The sequence below is a fragment of the Rosa rugosa genome, chromosome 1 (genome assembly GCF_958449725.1).
Source record: "Rosa rugosa chromosome 1, drRosRugo1.1, whole genome shotgun sequence".
Classification (NCBI taxonomy): domain Eukaryota; kingdom Viridiplantae; phylum Streptophyta; class Magnoliopsida; order Rosales; family Rosaceae; genus Rosa; species Rosa rugosa.
This window is the reverse complement of record NC_084820.1, coordinates 15,039,617-15,057,572: the sequence shown is the minus strand read 5'-3', so window position 1 is coordinate 15,057,572 and position 17,956 is coordinate 15,039,617. Positions and strand designations below refer to the sequence as shown.

General features: G+C 39.3%; 2 protein-coding genes across 2 annotated transcripts; one reads left to right on the top strand and one right to left on the bottom strand.

The window, feature by feature from the left end:
- The first annotated feature begins 6,844 nt into the window (after positions 1-6,844).
- Positions 6,845-7,744, top strand: LOC133710955 (uncharacterized). The gene has a single exon (XM_062137138.1). The coding sequence runs from the start codon at positions 6,845-6,847 to the stop codon at positions 7,742-7,744; it is 900 nt and encodes a 299-aa protein (XP_061993122.1).
- A 5,724-nt stretch (positions 7,745-13,468) lies between these two features.
- On the bottom strand, positions 13,469-17,601 carry LOC133720400 (CDPK-related kinase 5). Its single transcript, XM_062146684.1, has 11 exons — positions 16,781-17,601; positions 16,446-16,576; positions 16,294-16,335; positions 16,061-16,169; positions 15,515-15,593; positions 15,122-15,418; positions 14,924-15,036; positions 14,606-14,713; positions 14,463-14,525; positions 14,210-14,377; positions 13,469-14,031 (listed from the first exon to the last, which is right to left on the bottom strand). Exons 1-11 carry the CDS (start codon positions 17,348-17,350, stop codon positions 13,891-13,893), a joined length of 1,821 nt encoding a protein of 606 aa, XP_062002668.1. The 5' UTR covers positions 17,351-17,601; the 3' UTR covers positions 13,469-13,890.
- Between the last annotated feature and the right edge of the window lie 355 nt (positions 17,602-17,956).

Below are 17,956 nucleotides of genomic sequence, written 5' to 3'. Positions count from 1 at the left end.
CAACATCAATTCAATCCCCCGACTTCCAATTTCATTAAAAACACCCCCACACTATTATTTCTCCATCCAATACGTCCATCCGTGATAAATCAGTCAATTTCAGCCGTTTAGGTGCTGACGTGGCGATCCAACTCAGCCCAGGTGGGGCCCACACGGAAGTGAAATTCCCAAACTGACCCTGGCCAACCAAATATGAAAAAATCCAAAATAAATTCCAATCTTTGAGGTTGGGGAGAATCGAACCCACACCAACACCTTTCATTTGCAAAGGCCCAACCACCAGACCACTTGCATGGTATTGCAATATTACAAACAAAAATAATATATGTATAATAGTTTAAAAAAACTCTCCTTCTCCACCCACCTCTCTTCTCTTCTCCTCTTCTTCTTCCTCTGTGCATTCCCAGTTTGTCGGGCTTGCTTTGGTTCCTTCTTTCATGTCGTCGTTGCTTCTGCGTCTGGTGTGCAGCGCTGGGCAGAGGCTGGAGGTTGCCGGAATTCGATTTGGAGCAGATCGGGTCTAGTGCTGCAGGCGGGTCGAGTCTGCAGGCGGTCTGGGTAGCGAGGCCGGTCTGGGCTGTAGGCGGAGGCGGAGGTGAGCAGCAGCGCGCTGGGATTGCTTCCTTAGGCAGTGAGGCCGGTCTGGGCTGTAGTCCGGCAAACTGGGAAGACACAGAGGAAGAAGAAGAGGAGAGGAGGAGAGAGGTGGGTGGAGAAGGAGAGTTTTTTAAACTATTATACATATATTATTTTCGTTTGTAATATTACAATACCATGCAAGTGGTCTGGTGGTTGGGCCTTTGCAAATGAAAGGTGTTGGTGTGGGTTCGAGTCTCCCCAACCTCAAAGATTGAAATTTATTTTGGATTTTTTCATATTTGGTTGGCCAGGGTCAGTTTGGGAATTTTACTTCCGTGTGGGCCCCACCTGGGCTGAGTTAGATCGCCACGTCAGCACCTAAACGGCTGAAATTGACTGATTTATCACGGATGGACCTATTGGATGGAGAAATAATAGTGTGGGGGTGTTTTTGATGAAATTGGAAGTCGGGGGACTGAATTGATGTTGGGCCAAAAGCATAGGGTACTAAACAGTAATTAGCCCAAAAAAATAATAGTCTTTTTGAAGATGTTAATGGCGTTCTCGTGTCATATTTCAGTATAGGGCCTTGTCTGATCAGCTGTATGGCGAAGAACAGTTCTACAACTTTGTGAGAGAGATTGTAGTATTCCAGCTTACTAATCATCCAATGTTGTACCTGGATTACATTGGAGGAGATTATTGGCAATTTGTGCAACACACCTCCATGGATAGAGTGTGGGGGGATTTCCTGACGCTCCAAGCCGCGGCTGATGCGGTAAGATTTAAATACCATTTTGTACATTAATCCTTTCAGAAATAATGGGCTGATTATGTTTAAATCTGCAGTTTAAGAGGAAGATTGTAGTAATTAAAGATGAGCCTGAAAAAATTAGGGTGATGCTAGCTCCAAGAAACACTTCTATGATATGGGAAACACTATGTATCACTTACCACCCATATCACTACAACTCGACAGAAATAATCAACAGAGCTACCTGTTAGCTGGCTGTACAGCTGTGAGACAATTATGGTATGGCTCTTCTTCTCTTATGGTTATGATACACTCAAAGTGAGCCAATTTAAACCTTGCATCGAATAGTAGTATAGAATAAGTAGGGTATCGTTCTAAGCCAGGGATTGAGGTATACTTCCTGTCAAAAACGTTAAACAAATTAGTATTATTCACAAAATATGAAACAAAAATAAAACAAAGTGTATATCTACAAAATTACAAGATAGGGGATTTCGAAAGTGTTTATATTCTAATCTAACTACATAATACAAGTGATCGATCAACCATGAATCAAGGAAAAGATGGACGGATAAGATGTAGAGATGTAATTAACAATCATTAACACGAAAACAGGCAATCTAACCAGAAACCATGGATCAAAATATGTGAATGAAGAAATCAATCAAGAACAGAGATGAACGCATACAAAGTTCTTTTTACTTTCCTCAGTTAAATTAACTAGATGAACGCACCATAGTTAACCCTATTAAACATGAAATGCTAGTCATAGATCGCTACTCACTAACAAAACATATTTAACGCATTAAACACTTATAAAGTTTGATTGATTTAAGCCAAGAACACAAGTTGGAACGCCATACAAGCATGCAAGACTCTTCATTGATTTACCTAAGGAATTATAGGTTTTCCACTTAGCAATTAAGACCTAGAACGCTAGCAATCTTAATTTGGATTCAATTACATGCTCAATATTCTAAGTTTGCAACCAAAGAACACAAAACACATAAAAGGTGGGATTGAAGCACAAAATCAATGAACTTACATCATCACATATTGAAATCACAATTTATGAATTCTTTCATGCTTCATGATTATTGGAAACTAAACATCAATACATACTCTTTATTCTCACAAATAATCGAAACATCCATTTAAAACAAAAACCTAGAATGCTAGTATAATTGTTTTTAACGTTACAAAACAAAGAAACCAAAAACAAAAGATAGAATGATATGGTTACACTTTTGAAGAGATTCAAGGACGCAAGAAAGACTTCAAAAGGATGGAGGAGGTTGATGATGACTACGGCAAGGAGATGGAGATGCTTCATGGCTTCAATGCTTGAACAATTGAGAGGGATCGAAATTTAGAGAGTAAAGGGTGAGGATTTGCGTTTTGATTCTGGGTTTGATGATGATTAAAACGTCCCAAGGATGCATCTATATATAGGGGATGGCAAACATAGTCTCCAAGCCTTCTGGATCCTTCTTTTAATTTCTAGGAATTATCTTATTGGTCCACACAACTCCAACCAATCAAATAAATCCATGTCAGCTTTTCTGCGTCGTCCAACCAATGAGAAGCCTCCAAAATTAAGTGGATTTATACCATGAGTCTTTAAAGGAGATAATATTGCTGAATTTATAAAGATTTTTCTGATTTAAACTCCTTAAATTCGGCCAAATAGGAGTGTGAGCAACAAGCAACGTATCTGGACTTGTTTCCATCCTTTCTGTATGTTGTAATCTCTTAAAACTATCCAAGGATGATGCCAATCTAGGACGTCCCACATGTAATATTATCTGAAATATGAAACACAAATTCGACCATGGGCTTCCCAATGTGATTTGGGCCTTAAAGCAGAAATTCCCGTCAAAAGTCCGATTTGCCCGCAGCTTCACCTCTCTGTACTAAATCGGCCATAACTTCTTCTAGAAAATTGATATTGCTCTGGAAACTAGACATCCGTAGCTTTCCAACTATATAAAGACCATAATTTTATTCGTTCTGAGATGCTCACAGGACTCTGTCGACGTTGACTGATCTGCACAGGCAGATTTTCTGATTTGAATCGGATTTGTCTTTGATGGGTATCTTGCAATATTTATGTAATCAGGACATTTTATTTGATAAATATTCTCTTTTATTTTTTTTCTTGATTGCATACCAATTAGATTCTCCTCAAAACTCTCCAAATTCGTCCAAAATCAATCTGTATCCAATACAGACTCCAAATTTGATTTTTATCCATCTTTTCTTGCCAAAAATGACTCCCAATCCATATCACCTTTGTATATGACGTTTTGGACTTCTTCTAGATGCTTCTTGAATGTTCTTGGGCTCTCCTAGTCCACTCAGGTATCCTAGTATCATCAGGACTCCTCATGCCAACAGGTTTCCTAGTCCAATTAGGACTCTTGCATTTTCGCCATTTCTCATCATTTTTCTTAGCTTGACTCCTGGTTGACTCAGGATTCCTACTTCAACTAGGATTCCTTCTCCTAGTAGAACTGGGAAAACTTCATTTCTCCATTTCTGATCATTTCTGCGCCTCATTTCTTCATTGCCTTCATTTTCGGCTCAAAAGTACCTAAAAACAAAAACTAAGTTAGAAATGATAATGTTAAGAGAATAACTAAGTAAAATGTAGAGAGAAATGCACTAAAAACAAAGGAAATATTAGTCCGATCAGGTTACAACCGACATGAATTCTTAAGCTTGAGAAAGAGTAAATGAAACATCTTAGAAATTTTCAGCTTTGCTGTATGTGTTTTGTTTAATGGCTTTGCATTCATTCATGCAAAAGGGTGAGAGCTAATGGTCATCGGATTCATTCATCTTAGAAATTTTCACTTTTGCTGTATATGTTTAGTTTAATGGCTTTGCATTCACTCATGTAAAATGGTTGAGCACTAGTGGTCATTGCTGTCATTGCACTTTCTCAGCCTTGTTATTTTAAGTATGAGATTTGTGGGATTCTTTTAGTGATGTGTGAACTATAGTGTTTCCCATAAAAATGAATTTCTCGATTTTTGTGATGTGTGAACTATAGTTGGTATTAGTAGGCATTCCTGAGATGATGACTACATATATATATTTACGTGAAATATATATCTGGATGGTGTGGCATTGTGATATATAGATTTTTGGTGATTTTATTCAGATTATTGAATTGAACATTTACTTATGTCGGAAACATATATGTATTGTTGGAATTGTTGTGATGCAAACAATATTTGTGAGTGAGTTCATATATTGTTTTGGGGTATGACTTTTCGGGAAGCAATATGTCGTGGGAAATGGTATTTCTATTGTTTTGAAAATTGTTTGAAGATGTGGGAGTCACAGGTTGTGATTTCTCCTTTTGGTGATTTGAGTAACGTTTTGGGTCCAGTGCGACTCGTTTAAATGTTTTGATCTAAGGGTCAGGTTGACCTAAGGATCCGGGGTTGAAGTTGTGACCTCAGGCAATATATCGAGAATCACGCCTTTGGCCGGGTGAGTGGTTACGATCAGTTAGAGCTCTAGTCTTCTGCTAACGTGTCCAGGTTGGACCGGATTTTTCATATTGATTTGTTAGGTTAACATTTCCTATGATTTTGTCATGGGGTGACTTGTAATTGTCCTTTTGGTAAAAAGGTGTTGAGTTTTGGAAGGGTTCATTAGCGTGAGTTGGTGATTTCTTTAGGACTAAATACTGTTTAGTCCTTGAGTTTTTGACCGTAAAACACTTCAGTCCTTGGCCTTCTAATTTCACACGTTTAGTCCCTGTACTTCAAAATTTCAGACCAATAGGTCCTTGCCGTCTAAAAGTTGCGGCGAAATGTCTATTATGCCCTCAGAGAAAGGAATAATTTTTTTTAAAAGAACTGAGGGCATAATAGACATTTCGCCGCAACTTTTAGACGGCAAAGACCTATTGGTTTGAAATTTTGAAGTACAGGGACTAAACGTGTGAAATTAGAAGGTCAGGGACTGAAGTGTTTTATAGTCAAAATCTCAAGGACTAAACAGTATTTAATCCTTTAATTAATTTCCTATTTCATTTCTATTGTTTGATTTCTTTATTTCTTTTTCTTTTTCACTTCTATTGTTGATTTTTAAGTAATCTCCTGCACTAAGCTATATGCAGGGATTACTATAATTTCTATTTATTGATTTTAATGTAGTCTCTTGAACTTTATGCAGGGATTGCTTTTTAATTGTGTGGTTTTTGGGTGATCTCCTGAACTAAGTTTCTATGCAGGGATTGCTGATTTTACTTAATTCATATTGTGAGTATAGTTGTGGTTGAGATCTGTAGTGAGTATGAAATGGGTTGCGATGTCATATTTTTGGCAAATGCTTATGTTGAGAGGAAATGAGTGGGATTTCATAGTTGTGTCGTTGAGACAAATGAAGGATGATCTGGTAGATTGTGGTAATTTAAAATGTTTAATTGTTTAATTGAAGTCGTGCGAAATTAGATACATGAATTGAGAGACAGAGCATGTGGGTTTAGTTTGAGTTAATTTATGTGAGCATGATATTATAGGATATGAACTTAATGTTTTTGTTGTGATAATTGCATATTGATTTTGTTAGACTGAGATGTTTTAAGCATGTGTTACATGGTTATTTAGGTTTACTCATACCGGCTTGAAAAAGTTTACCGGGTTTGTTATTTCAACCCGGTGCACTATTCGATGGTGTAGTGATTATTGTGCAGGTCGGAGTTACAGTTGTCGAAGTTGAAGTTTTATAGCTGTTGTAGCTTAGAAGTAGAAGTGTATTGGTTTTAGTCTTCCGCTGTGTAGAGAGTTGGTGAGCGTGTTTACTTATTGAATTGTTATTCAGTTTAATTTGTAAACTTTTTGTAATGTAATATGTGACTCTAAAGAACGAGTCTGTATTATTGTTGGTGAGCTCGATCGCTTTATGGGTTAGTTTAAAATGATTTTTTTTTTCTTGTGCTTGTTAAGTTTCGCGTTTCGGATTCGAATTTTTTTATTCGAAATTCTGGGCGTGACAGTTTGATATCAGATCGTAAGGTATATGTTTGGTGATAGTCAGTACTACTCGAGTGATGGCCCGTCTGCAGCGGATCCCCATCATATACTATTCGGTATTGATATTATCATTGGGTATGTGGGAGTGTTAGGTGTCGTCTAGAACGTTAAGTCGTCAGAGCATAGGTCGGCTCCGTAAGTGAAGGGTGGGAGCTCTGTGTAGCTTCTTTTGAGCTTTAATCTTTTGAGGAATGGGAACCTCTAAATTGAAACTCTTGCTAGACTTGGAAGATTTTGATTGCGGATGTGTATCCTCCTTATATTAGTGTCTTGGTTAATATATATGGTATTTGTATTCGACTTATACTTGTGTTTAAGTTTTATACATGTATTAACCAAGCGTGCTATGCTCCATATGTGATGGATCCTCCTAGATGGAGGTAGGCCTTGAGGAGGGGGAAGAGCTAGGGGTAGAGGCAGGGTTCCTCCTGTGGAGGAGTTCTATAAGGAGGAGGTGGAGATGCCTTATGTTGTGTCTGTTCCACCTGTTGTGGATGTGATAGATGCCATTCGGCTAGCGAGATTGGCGAAGGAGATTACTAGGCTTGGAGCAATCCATTTTCAGGGGGGTACAGACCAAATGTTCATGTTGGCTGATCAGTGGATCAGGAACATGGAGAACTACTTCCGGATGGTCGTCTGCACCGACCTTGAGAAGAGGGAGATAGTTATCTATCTGTTCCAGGATGAGGCACGAGTATGGTGGGAGGGCATAGAGAGGGCTAGGGATGTGACCACCATGACTTGGGTGGATTTTGGGAGACTCTTCAAGGAGAAATACTTCCTGGCTTCAGTGTTGGAGCAGTTGGAGGTAGAGTTCCTCACTATAGTTCAGGGAACTATGAGTATTAGGGATTATAAGGCGAAGTTCTCGTGGTTGTATCGTTTTGTGAGACCATGGGATGCTCTGAGTTTGGCTAAGAAGTTTCAGCGGGGGCTGAATGCTTCTCTCAGGCATGATGTGGTACCTCTGGAGTTGCCTACTATGGCACTCATCTTGGCTAAGGCCATGGAACTTGAGCAGGATACCCAGCTTCACCAAATTGAGTTGGCGGCTTCGAGAGATTCCCAGGGAAGGGGGAAGGCAGTGGCGGAGAGCAGTTGTTCGATGGGTCATCGAGATGGGTCCTGGAAGAGACAGCGGACCCATCAGCAGGCTCCAGCGGCAGAACCTATTAGGGTTATGCCTATCAGACAGGTAGCACCCTTGAGATGTTTTAACTGCAATGAGATTGGCCATACTTCCAGGGATTGCACGAGGCCAAGGAACTTCATATGCTTTAGATGTGGCCAAGCAGGGCATTACTCCAGGGATTGTACCCAGGCACAGGGTAGAGGACTAGGGAATCAGCAGAGATAGTTGCCTCCTGGACCAGGCTAGAGTGGTTGCTACTTGTTAGTGAAGTTCAGGTGTGGAAGGTGCCTTATCAACCTTAGTTTCATGTTAGTGTAATGTCAGATTTTGGTGTACCTCTTTCTGTTATGTTTGTTTGGTGTTGAGTTTTGCCTAATGTCTGTGGTTAAACTCTTGTGTGTGATTTCTTGTTTCAGTGTGTTGTTGTGAGTGGTAGGTTGCTTGATGCATTCCTTGTGTTGTAATTTTGAGAAATGATGACTATGAAAGAATGTTGTGTTGTTGATTTGAGTTGAAATGAAGGTTTCATTTTGCAATTCTTGTTATGCTGGGGTTGCATTTTGGTGAAAGGATGCAGTTACTGTTGTGATAACAGGATTCTGGACTCTTGTGTAGTCTATGCATAGAGCTGTAATTTTGAAGAATAGGATGAGTAAACTGACCAGGCAGAGAAAATCTTTCAATTGGCTTTTCAGCTATGCTTTCTCTCATAGGTGTTTTCCATGGTTCAGGAAGTTTCCTGTGTAACAGGTTTACTAGATCAGTGTTTTCTAGTTCACTTATTGTACAGTAGTATTCTTGGAATTCATTTAGATATTCTTCAAAATATTTCATGTCACAAATTTTGAGAGCATAGATATTTGATTTGGCCGCTTCTTTGGCCTTTTCACTCAAATTTGAGAGATCTCTACAGAATTGATCGTACAGGGGTACTGCAAAATCATACGGAGATTTTGAATTTTTTATTTCTTCCAGCCAGTCTCTTTGAAAGACAAATAGTATTTTTTGGCTACTCCAGTGAGAATAGTTTCATAGTACACCTGAAGATCTGGTGCTTCAAACTTTCCAAGAGTAAGAGCAGAAGTCATCATGAGGCTATCTACCCATTGGTCAATAGCTTTTCTTTTATCTAGAGCTTTGTCTAGATTTAGCCATATACCATAATTTGTGATTGGCACCCTAGGCATATTGTCTTCTGGGACAAATCTTTGTGAATTTCTTTCTTCTTTTTTGTCTGTAGGGGCTTTCTGTACAGGGAGTTTCAGTTTTCCCTTTTCTTTGATGATGAAAGTTTTGAAATTGGAGCTTTCTCCTTCTTCCATTTCTTTATCTTGATAAGGAAGGACTTTTCTTACCTTTCCCATTTTGAAATCTTTCATTTCTTCGATTAGTTGTTCTAATCGTTCAGTATTTTTGCAAGATTCTGCTTCATCATAGAGCTTTTTTGCTCTAAGCATATTTATTGGTCTATTTGGATCAGCTTCTAATTCTTCTTCAGTAATAGGATATGTTGGTTCTTGAACAATGAAGTTGGTGCCACTAGTACTTGTTTCTCTAGTGTTGTAGCATCTTCTGAGATGATTTTTGTTTATCCTGACATTTTCAGGACATACATCACTTTTTCTGTGATCATCAAATTTTAGACTGATATCTCCAGTCTTTCTGCTTTCATATATTGCAGCTTTAGCACTTTCTGGTGGTTTCTTTGGACCAGATAATTTCCATTCTATAGGAAAAGTTACTTCATTCCAAGTAACCTTGTGAATTTGTTGTGAATGGTTATTCTGACTGGTGAGAAATCCAGTAGTAAGACCTAGGATATTTGATATCCTTGTCTTTGGTTCTACTGTGGTACTCATCAGTTTATAGTATATTCTGTATACTATTGCTAGTTCTTGCATATTTTCTTTCATTGATATACCCATCTGTCTTGACTCTCAGTCTTAGATAGTGGGCTGCATTTTTCAAGCTGGTTGAGAAATTTGGGAAACAGTTGAAATATGCCGCTTGATTGCATAAAGATGCTTCAAGTGTTCCCAACAGACTAGCTTGAAAATCTGTTAATCAATTGTCTTGTAAGACACATAGAACTGAACATTTTATGCCTTCTCGGGCAAGGAGCTTTATGCCAACTTGGACTGCTCCATTATGCATAAATTGATAATTTTTTGCCTTTGCTCTGGCAACTTCTTGAGGAGTGATCATCAAGAGATCTGTTTCTCCAGTTGTGGAAGGAGTTGTAAATTCTAATAATTTGAAATGATGACTGTCCATCAATTCAAACTTTCATCTTTTATAGATTTGTTGAAATCTAATTTTAGAATTGCGGAGTTTTTTACCTCCTGTTCTATTTCATTGTATTCGAATTCTTCTGCATTTAGGAGTTGTACTCCTTTCTTTTTTTCAAATATGCTCATCATTTTGACATCTCTTGCTACCAAGTGTTTTGGCTTTTCATATTTGATACTAGTCAAACTAGTAGAATGTTCTAGAAAAATCATGTTTAATTTGGAACATGATTCTTCTCAGGTTTTTCTAATGGTTTGAATCCATTAGCTTTCTTTGATTTTACTGGAGCCTTTTTCTTATCCTTCAGTATATTTTTCATAGAATCCAGCATTTCTTGTTGTTCATTGATTTTTCTACTAACACTTGTTAGCTGTTGTTCTTCCCTTTTAGGAAGTTCTTTGATATAATCGATTTTGTACTCCAATTTTTCTAATTGAGATATTATATTTGGTACTTTTTCTAGATGATCTTGACATCTAGATACTTCTTGTATCAGGTTCTGATGTTTCTCATTAGAAGATTTTAGTAGAGAATTCAACTTCTCTAGTATCAATTTGGACATTGTCCCCATTGAGGATTCCCCTTTTGAGCTTTTTCAGCAAGCTCTGATACCAGTGATGTGCGGATCTAATCGATGCTCAAATAATCAAGAGGTTTTTGTTCCTCTTTAAGAGTATATATATATATATATATATATATATATATATATATATATATATATATATATATATATATATTTTTTTTTTTTTTATCAAATAAGAACTTCATTAATAAAACGAAGATTACAATGAGAATGAGAGATAAAAGCTTCAACCGAAACTTTTCCCACTTTAGACGTCAAAATGGACGTCTATACTGACGCACTGTTGAAGCCAAACTAAGCCCCGACTCCAAACATACTAAAAAACTTAACTAAAAAAATACTAAACTGGCACCAGACTTAGTGGCAGAAACAACAAAACGTGTTGGAGCAGACTCAGCCAAGAACACCAACTCCCACCCAGAATCCACCTGGCCAGCAATTGATCGACCAAGCCAACACTCGTCGTTGCTTCGAACCCGATCAAAGGGAGTTTTGGACAGTCAGACCTAGGACTAAAGAAAATCCAACACCGTCATCCCACCACTACTCCAAAGCGCCATCACTTCCAACCCAACTCCTGACAGGAGAAACCTCCTAGAAAGCCAATAATGCTCGTCTATGCCACAGGCAGACTTTGTGCTGACTCTAAACTAGGCAGGAACGACCCTCAGGAAGGCCAAAGTGATGATTGGTTCTGCCACATCTTGCAGTGCCTTATTACCCACAAAACAAAACAAAAATAAAGCTAAGCCCTAAAACACTAATAACCGCGGCCCACCAACAAGGGCCCAAAAACACAACCCCGACCCACGCCCAATCCACCGCCCAGAATTCCGGTGCTTCGTTGACCCCTAACGCCGCCGCTAGTCTCGCCCCACCATTGCTCCTGACCTGCATTCATCCGACAATATGGGCCTAGAGCCAAAGCCCTGACCCAAAAGTCACCCAGCCCAATTCGAAGTGGAAGATGGCCGAGTCCACCACGCCTCCAGCCCGCCTGCAACTCCCTACCCGTCCCACCTGCAGCATCACCGTCGTCTCTGCGCCGGCTGATTGCAGTGCATCCCACAAATCTGCCCTGAATCTCTACATGCCGGCTCACCAATCCCATCCCCATCCTCAGATCGGATCTCAGTAACCCAAACCCGATCGGAGACTTTCGATCAGATCTGAGCACCACCGATCCCAATCTCGCCGCCAAACGTACGTCACCACCAGGCGGCCACCCATCTCGCAGCGACGCCACCAGTCCCTCCCGCCTGCAACCGAACCACCGCCCGCCTCTCCCCGACAGAGCTTCCAACCGTTCTGGCCAGCGAAAGCACCCCCACACCTCCATTACTTCGATCGGGCTTACTCCATAGCAAACTACCAATGGGCACAAGGCCCCCTCTAGCCCGTCCGACGACGATGCCACGAGGGCGTGCCGTCGGACCGGGCATAAACTTTGACGGAAAGACAACTGCCGCCTAGGGTTTTTTGAGAGAGAGAGTATTATTTTCTCTGTAAGAGTATATTTGATATCTCGAATATTTTTCTCAACTTTATAAATTCTTTTCTGGACTATAAAGATAATATCCCAGTAGTCGGGAGTTTCTCTTTTAAGTCTGGATCTAAAATCTTTTAATTTTCTCAACTTTTCTCTTTCTTCTGCTAATTCTTCGCTAGTTCTTTTGCAAATAACAATTAAATCTAGTTTGGAAATGATCGAAATTATGAATAGTAAAATTTAATTGTTTACCTTCGAGTATGAAGGATAGGTTTATACCTGCAATATGTCAAACAAACAAATTCAAAAGCATGGGCCCACTACGCTCCGTTAAATTTTTTTTTTTAATTTTACCGAAAGAAAAAAAATGGGATAAAAAGATAAAAAGGGAAGCAAAATTACTACATAGTAGTAAATTGTCCTTAGCTGTAAACTTTTGTCCTTAAGTGTTTAAAACTAAATGTTGTGAAGTTTTTTGTGTTTTGGAATCTTGTCAAGAGGGTATATGCAGTTTGCTAATAAAATTATGATGAAAGTAAATGGTTTTGTAGTGAAGTTAAACGCATAGTTCATGATTTATGTTCAAAATTCAAAAACAGCCATGACATATTAACATTGACTTTTGTTATCAAGCAATAAAATCACACAATTATGCACCACAAATTGTACTATTGTTGCATTCAATGAAAATGCATCCACAGGCTTTGCAATCGCATGCAACTTGCAACAAACAGAAATTGGGAATTATATTTTGGTATTTTGTCAGCAAGGATTAAAACAAGTTCTCGTTTGAGGGCGTACTGATAATGTGACTACACAACTTCTCAAACGGTTTGCAAATAACTACTTATTTGCAGCAACCACCCACCATCAACAAAATCAAACCTGCATACTTTCAAGTGATACTTATCCCTGACCTCGAAGCTTGGCATTCTTAATAGTTCAATCAACTTTCTTTTGTCTGTAATACCATAAAATTTAACCACTAACATATATTAACAAGGAATCCCAAATTATATATGAAGAGTAAAATGTCTGACATCACAGGCTATAGGTGTTTGATGCCAATATATATATATATATATACACACACACGCACACACACTTTATCCTAATTATATACGAGGCAACAAATTCATTTCATATATCAGGCCCAATTTAAAAAGCTCGACTCGTCAACTACCAAGTAACGGCCCATTTCAAATCATGGTTTCCAATTTAAAGGCTCATGTCGATAGGTAACCAAATCAATTACACAGAGAAGGATCGAAGTTGAATTGCATTGCACTCCGATGAAATTGCTCGTGTTGCAATAGTCCACTTTAAATCTCAGGCACAATTTCACAACTCAGCTCAATGCCTCAATGCGTGCCTAATCGGACTGAATCAAACCGACCAAAAACTCTTCTATTCTTCGCATTACACGGGAAATACAAATAAAATGATTTTCTACAAAATGAAATGATTTTCTTTTGACAAACCAAACGAGACCTTATCAAATGTCAAGCAAAGGAATTCAAATGCAACTTACTAGGGAAATATATAATCACATGTATGATATAAAAAACCGAGAATGAAGACTAGTGAGTGAGTTGGAATCACAATTATGTTGATATAAGCCTGTCAAACTTAGCTGGAATCATAGAAAGAGAGATACAGAGATAGAGAGAAATGATACAGGTAATCGCATGTCCTGCCAAGTCTATTATGTCAGAAACATGGTCTGTGATCGTCTAGTAAAACAGTTGGAGCACTATTCTATCTGCAACTAAACACACTAACTAAAACTACAAGATTTACAGTGGAAAAAAAACCACGACTACGCTTCAACTCTGCTCCCAGTGTACACAAAGCCGAAGCTTTTCATCAAATGATCGTGTTGGCTTACAGCCGTGAAAATCAAGACTATCAGGTCCAGGAAATTTCTTATTTAACCACCTCACTCTAACCATTGTTTTATTGGTCAAGACAGCATGGCCAATCTATACTTCTTGAACCTCATCGACACTGTCATTGAGCTTTTGCAACAACCCGGCTAGATACGCCATGCAACAATTTCACAAATCCAAGGAAACTCAGCTTCCCGTCGGTGTGCCTAATCCAATCATGAAGAACCGCATGAACAGGGACAGAAGGGCCAAGACCAAGTTCCTGAAACACACAATACCATAGATCAGGGTAAATTCATGCATATAGAAATTTTGACTCAGCTCAGAACTATTATTTATGATACTGCATGAGGCAGTGGCCATGGGAATCTAGTAGAAGCAGAGGCAATCTGATAGTAGAAGGATTCAAGAAAAGGTAGAAGAAAGATGCAACCACGTACCGAAGCCAGTTCCTCAATGACAATAGCCCTGTTGCCTTCCTTGTCAAAAAGTTCATATGCACAACGAGCATGTTGCTCCCAACGGTCCAGAGCCTCAAGTTGGTGGACACTTAGTGCAGCTGTACAAAATTCCTCAAAATCCATCCTTCTGTATTGCAATGCATTAAGCTGCCAAAAAGAAGTATAATGTTGTAATAAGAATCAAGAACATGTCAATGTGAAAAACTGCCACTACCATAGTCAAAGCACCTACCGATGCTAGAAAATCAGCAATTCGTGCCTCCTTCATTGCATCAGTTGCATTTTTCATCAAGGCCTGAGAATATTAGGATGTTCAAGAGCATTAGCATTACTAACCACAAATCTCTAAGTCAAGATATTCTGAAGGAAACTGACCGTTTTGATGTTTTCTAAGCTTATTGTGCCATTTTTGTTTGGTTCTAAAAGCGCAAACTGCTCCTTCAAATAGCAAAGCTCATCAACAGTCAATGTCTTGGAAAGAGCCTGCAAAATGTCAAATGTTGTGAGAACAAGATAGGCTACTAGAGGCTACGAAAAATTTGAGGAAATAAAAATAAACTGGTAATTGAAATACAAAAAAAAAAAAAAAAAAAAAGGGTTCGCAATAAGAAACTTTAAGGGATAATAACCATCAATAGTTATAGCAGCAATACTAATATATACTTTCAACTGAAAATGGCAACATATACCCACCCTTAAGGCAGTTTTGCGGAGAGGTGATGAGCGCATATAAACCTTCATGAGCTTGAATATTAATAGGTCCAGAGGAATTTTAACAGTGCTATAATTTTTAAGCCAGGGATGACCTGCAAGAGAAGGCAGTGAGTGACAGTTTCTGAAGTTAATCATGAGTTCATGACCAAGCATTTTGAGAGTGGATAAGGCACTCACTTAACGCTTGTGCAGCTGTCATTCTTTTCCGTGGGTCTTTATTCAATAGGCGCTTGACAAAATCTTTTGCCTCTGTAGAGAGAGTTGGCCAAGGTGTTTCATCAAAACTTGGATCAGCTTTTAGAACTGCCCGAAAAATGCCAGACTCAGTTCGAGCCCAAAATGGACGGCTGCCACACAATAGAATGTATGCAATCACACCTACGCTCCAGACATCAGCCTCTGTACCATAAGCCCTATGTAACACTTCGGGGGCTACATAGTATGCACTACCAACAATGTCGTTAAGCCTTTCATCTGCAAAGATTATTCACTCATAAGAAAACACTGACCAAATAGCTTTACTAAAAGATCAAGTAATTGTGAGGCTTATAAATAGAAGTATTGACCAACCTGGTTTCACAAAATCTGAAAGGCCAAAGTCTATAGCCTTCAACTGTGAATCTTCATCCTTCGATGTAAACAGAAAATTCTGGTCCAGATATTAAGAACACTTGATGAGTACATAAAGGAAGAGAAATGGAAAGTGGCAACAACCAAATGCTGGGAGAGAAATTGCAACTATGTTACATAAATGAACAGCTAAAATATAAAGTTGGTCAGATTTTTCTGCTAAGCTTAGAACTTTTTGATCCAATAATGCATTCATTAACTAATTATATTACCAATATGGAATCTTGCACAACTGCCCCTTGTTACATTTTCTCATCACATAGTATTCTTCCAAATGGCAAAGAGAACAAAGGAATCGATAGCATGAAAGAAATGACATCTTTTGAAATGGAGGTGAGCATAGATGCCATATTACTTGAAGAGACAAAGGGCACTCTTACAAAAGCTACGACTGGGAAAGTAATAACATTGGACAAAGAATCTCAAGGGAATTTTAGATAGTGATGCATTGCAGCAAGTTTTGTAATCATCTAGAGGACAGCATACCTCTGGCTTAAGATCTCGATGGACCACGCCCTGGAGGTGGCAAAACGCGACAACATTTAATATTTGTGTCATCACAGTCCTTGCATCTTCCTCTGTATATTTCCCACCCCTGCAGAAAAGAAATACTTAATGACTTGCAACCATTGTTTCCCATGACTTCACTACTTCGTAGTTCATCAAGAGCAACCAAAACATAACAGGTTCAATTCAAATCTAGAAGGCACAAAATATACCTTGCAAGTATCCTATCTAAGAGCTCCCCTCCTTCGCACAGTCTGAAATATGAAAATCAAACCAAGTCAGTTAACACTAAACTCCATAAAAAATGGTTACCCGAAATCACTGAATCACATAAATCAAACAAAACAAAGCAATCAGTGCTTACTCCATAACTATGTAGACATTATCATGGTCTTCATATGCATCATAAAACTGTACTAGATTGCTATGCCCGGTCAAAGCTTTCAATATCTTGACTTCCCTTCTCACATCCTCAATGGCAATTGCAGTAGTCATCTGACAATAAAATCATCCATCACAATCAGCCAATAGTACACAAACACGATAGAAAACATTTCTATATTTTTGTAATGATTACACATCAGAGATCATGTATCTGCCTACAGATCCAATTCAAACAATGCAGTATCAACAACTGACTCGAAACAAACCCGAAAACTAGGCAGCAATTCAGTTAAAACTAGGAAAATTTTCGCAAACCTTGACTTTGGGGATGACTTTGACAGCAACCTGCTGGCCCTTGAGCTCTCCCTTCTTGAAGGTAGCTTTGCAAGTATACCCAAAATGCCCTCGGCCAACCTCTTCACCGAGCTCATACTTGTTACTCAAATGCTTAGAGAACCCAAAGCTCTTGTCAAGCCCAGTCACACCTCCCTCAACCTCACTCCCCTCCGGAATCGCCTCGTTCGGCTTCACCGTCCCGTGCCGCCGCGCCAGCAGCGCCCTTATGTGCTTCGCCGGCGACGGCGGCGGGAACGGCCGCTTGAAGAACCGGCTCGGCGTCGACTTCGCGCTGGCATTCGCCGGAGACTTCTTCGAGGAGAAGAAGTAGTGCGCCGGACTCGGACTGTAGAACGGAAAAAACGGCGACTTCTTGACGGCGATCACAGTCTCCTCCTCGACCTTCTCTCCGTTCTGCTCATTTCTAGGGTTTTCGACATCGCCGGTGCTCGAATTGACCTTCACCGGATCTTTCCCGACCTGAGAATCGGACTGCGGAGACGAAGTGATGGAGTTGGGGAACGAGGGTTTGGAGGTGCAGAGACCCATTTTGGTAAATTCACAACTCTCCTATATCCCCAAACAGACCAAGTCTGGGGATTTCAGCTCCAAAACACCAGCGTCAGAGCATTAGATCAAAAACCAAGACCAGACTCCGACTCCGGAAACTTGTCCGAACCTTGTGAATTCGAATTTCAAATTTTCCGAAGCCAATTTGAGGTTTTGGGTTTTCTCAAAAATGAAGACAGGGCTGGATAGAGAGAAGAAGGGAGGGATCCGAAGAAAGCGATAAAAAAGGGAGAAACGACGATGCGTTTGCTTTATTATATTCTTCCCCCAGCTAAAATATAAAATTATTTAATTTTTTAATTTTTTTTTTTTTTAAATCGGGGAGAATCTCAATTAGGTTAGCAGTGAGTAACACATTCACTCAATCTCAAATAAGGTTCGCAATAGATTAGTTAGCGAGTGAGTAACATATTCACCTAATTAGTATTAGTATTCGAACTGATATTCACAATGATATTTCAGCAATGTCAGATTAATTCCTGCCTCAGACGCACGAATCGGAAGACCCTTCAAACTTACTGGCCTGAAAGTGGTGAGAGTGGAAATAAATTTAAATAAGTTTGATTCCGGATTAAGCATGGTATT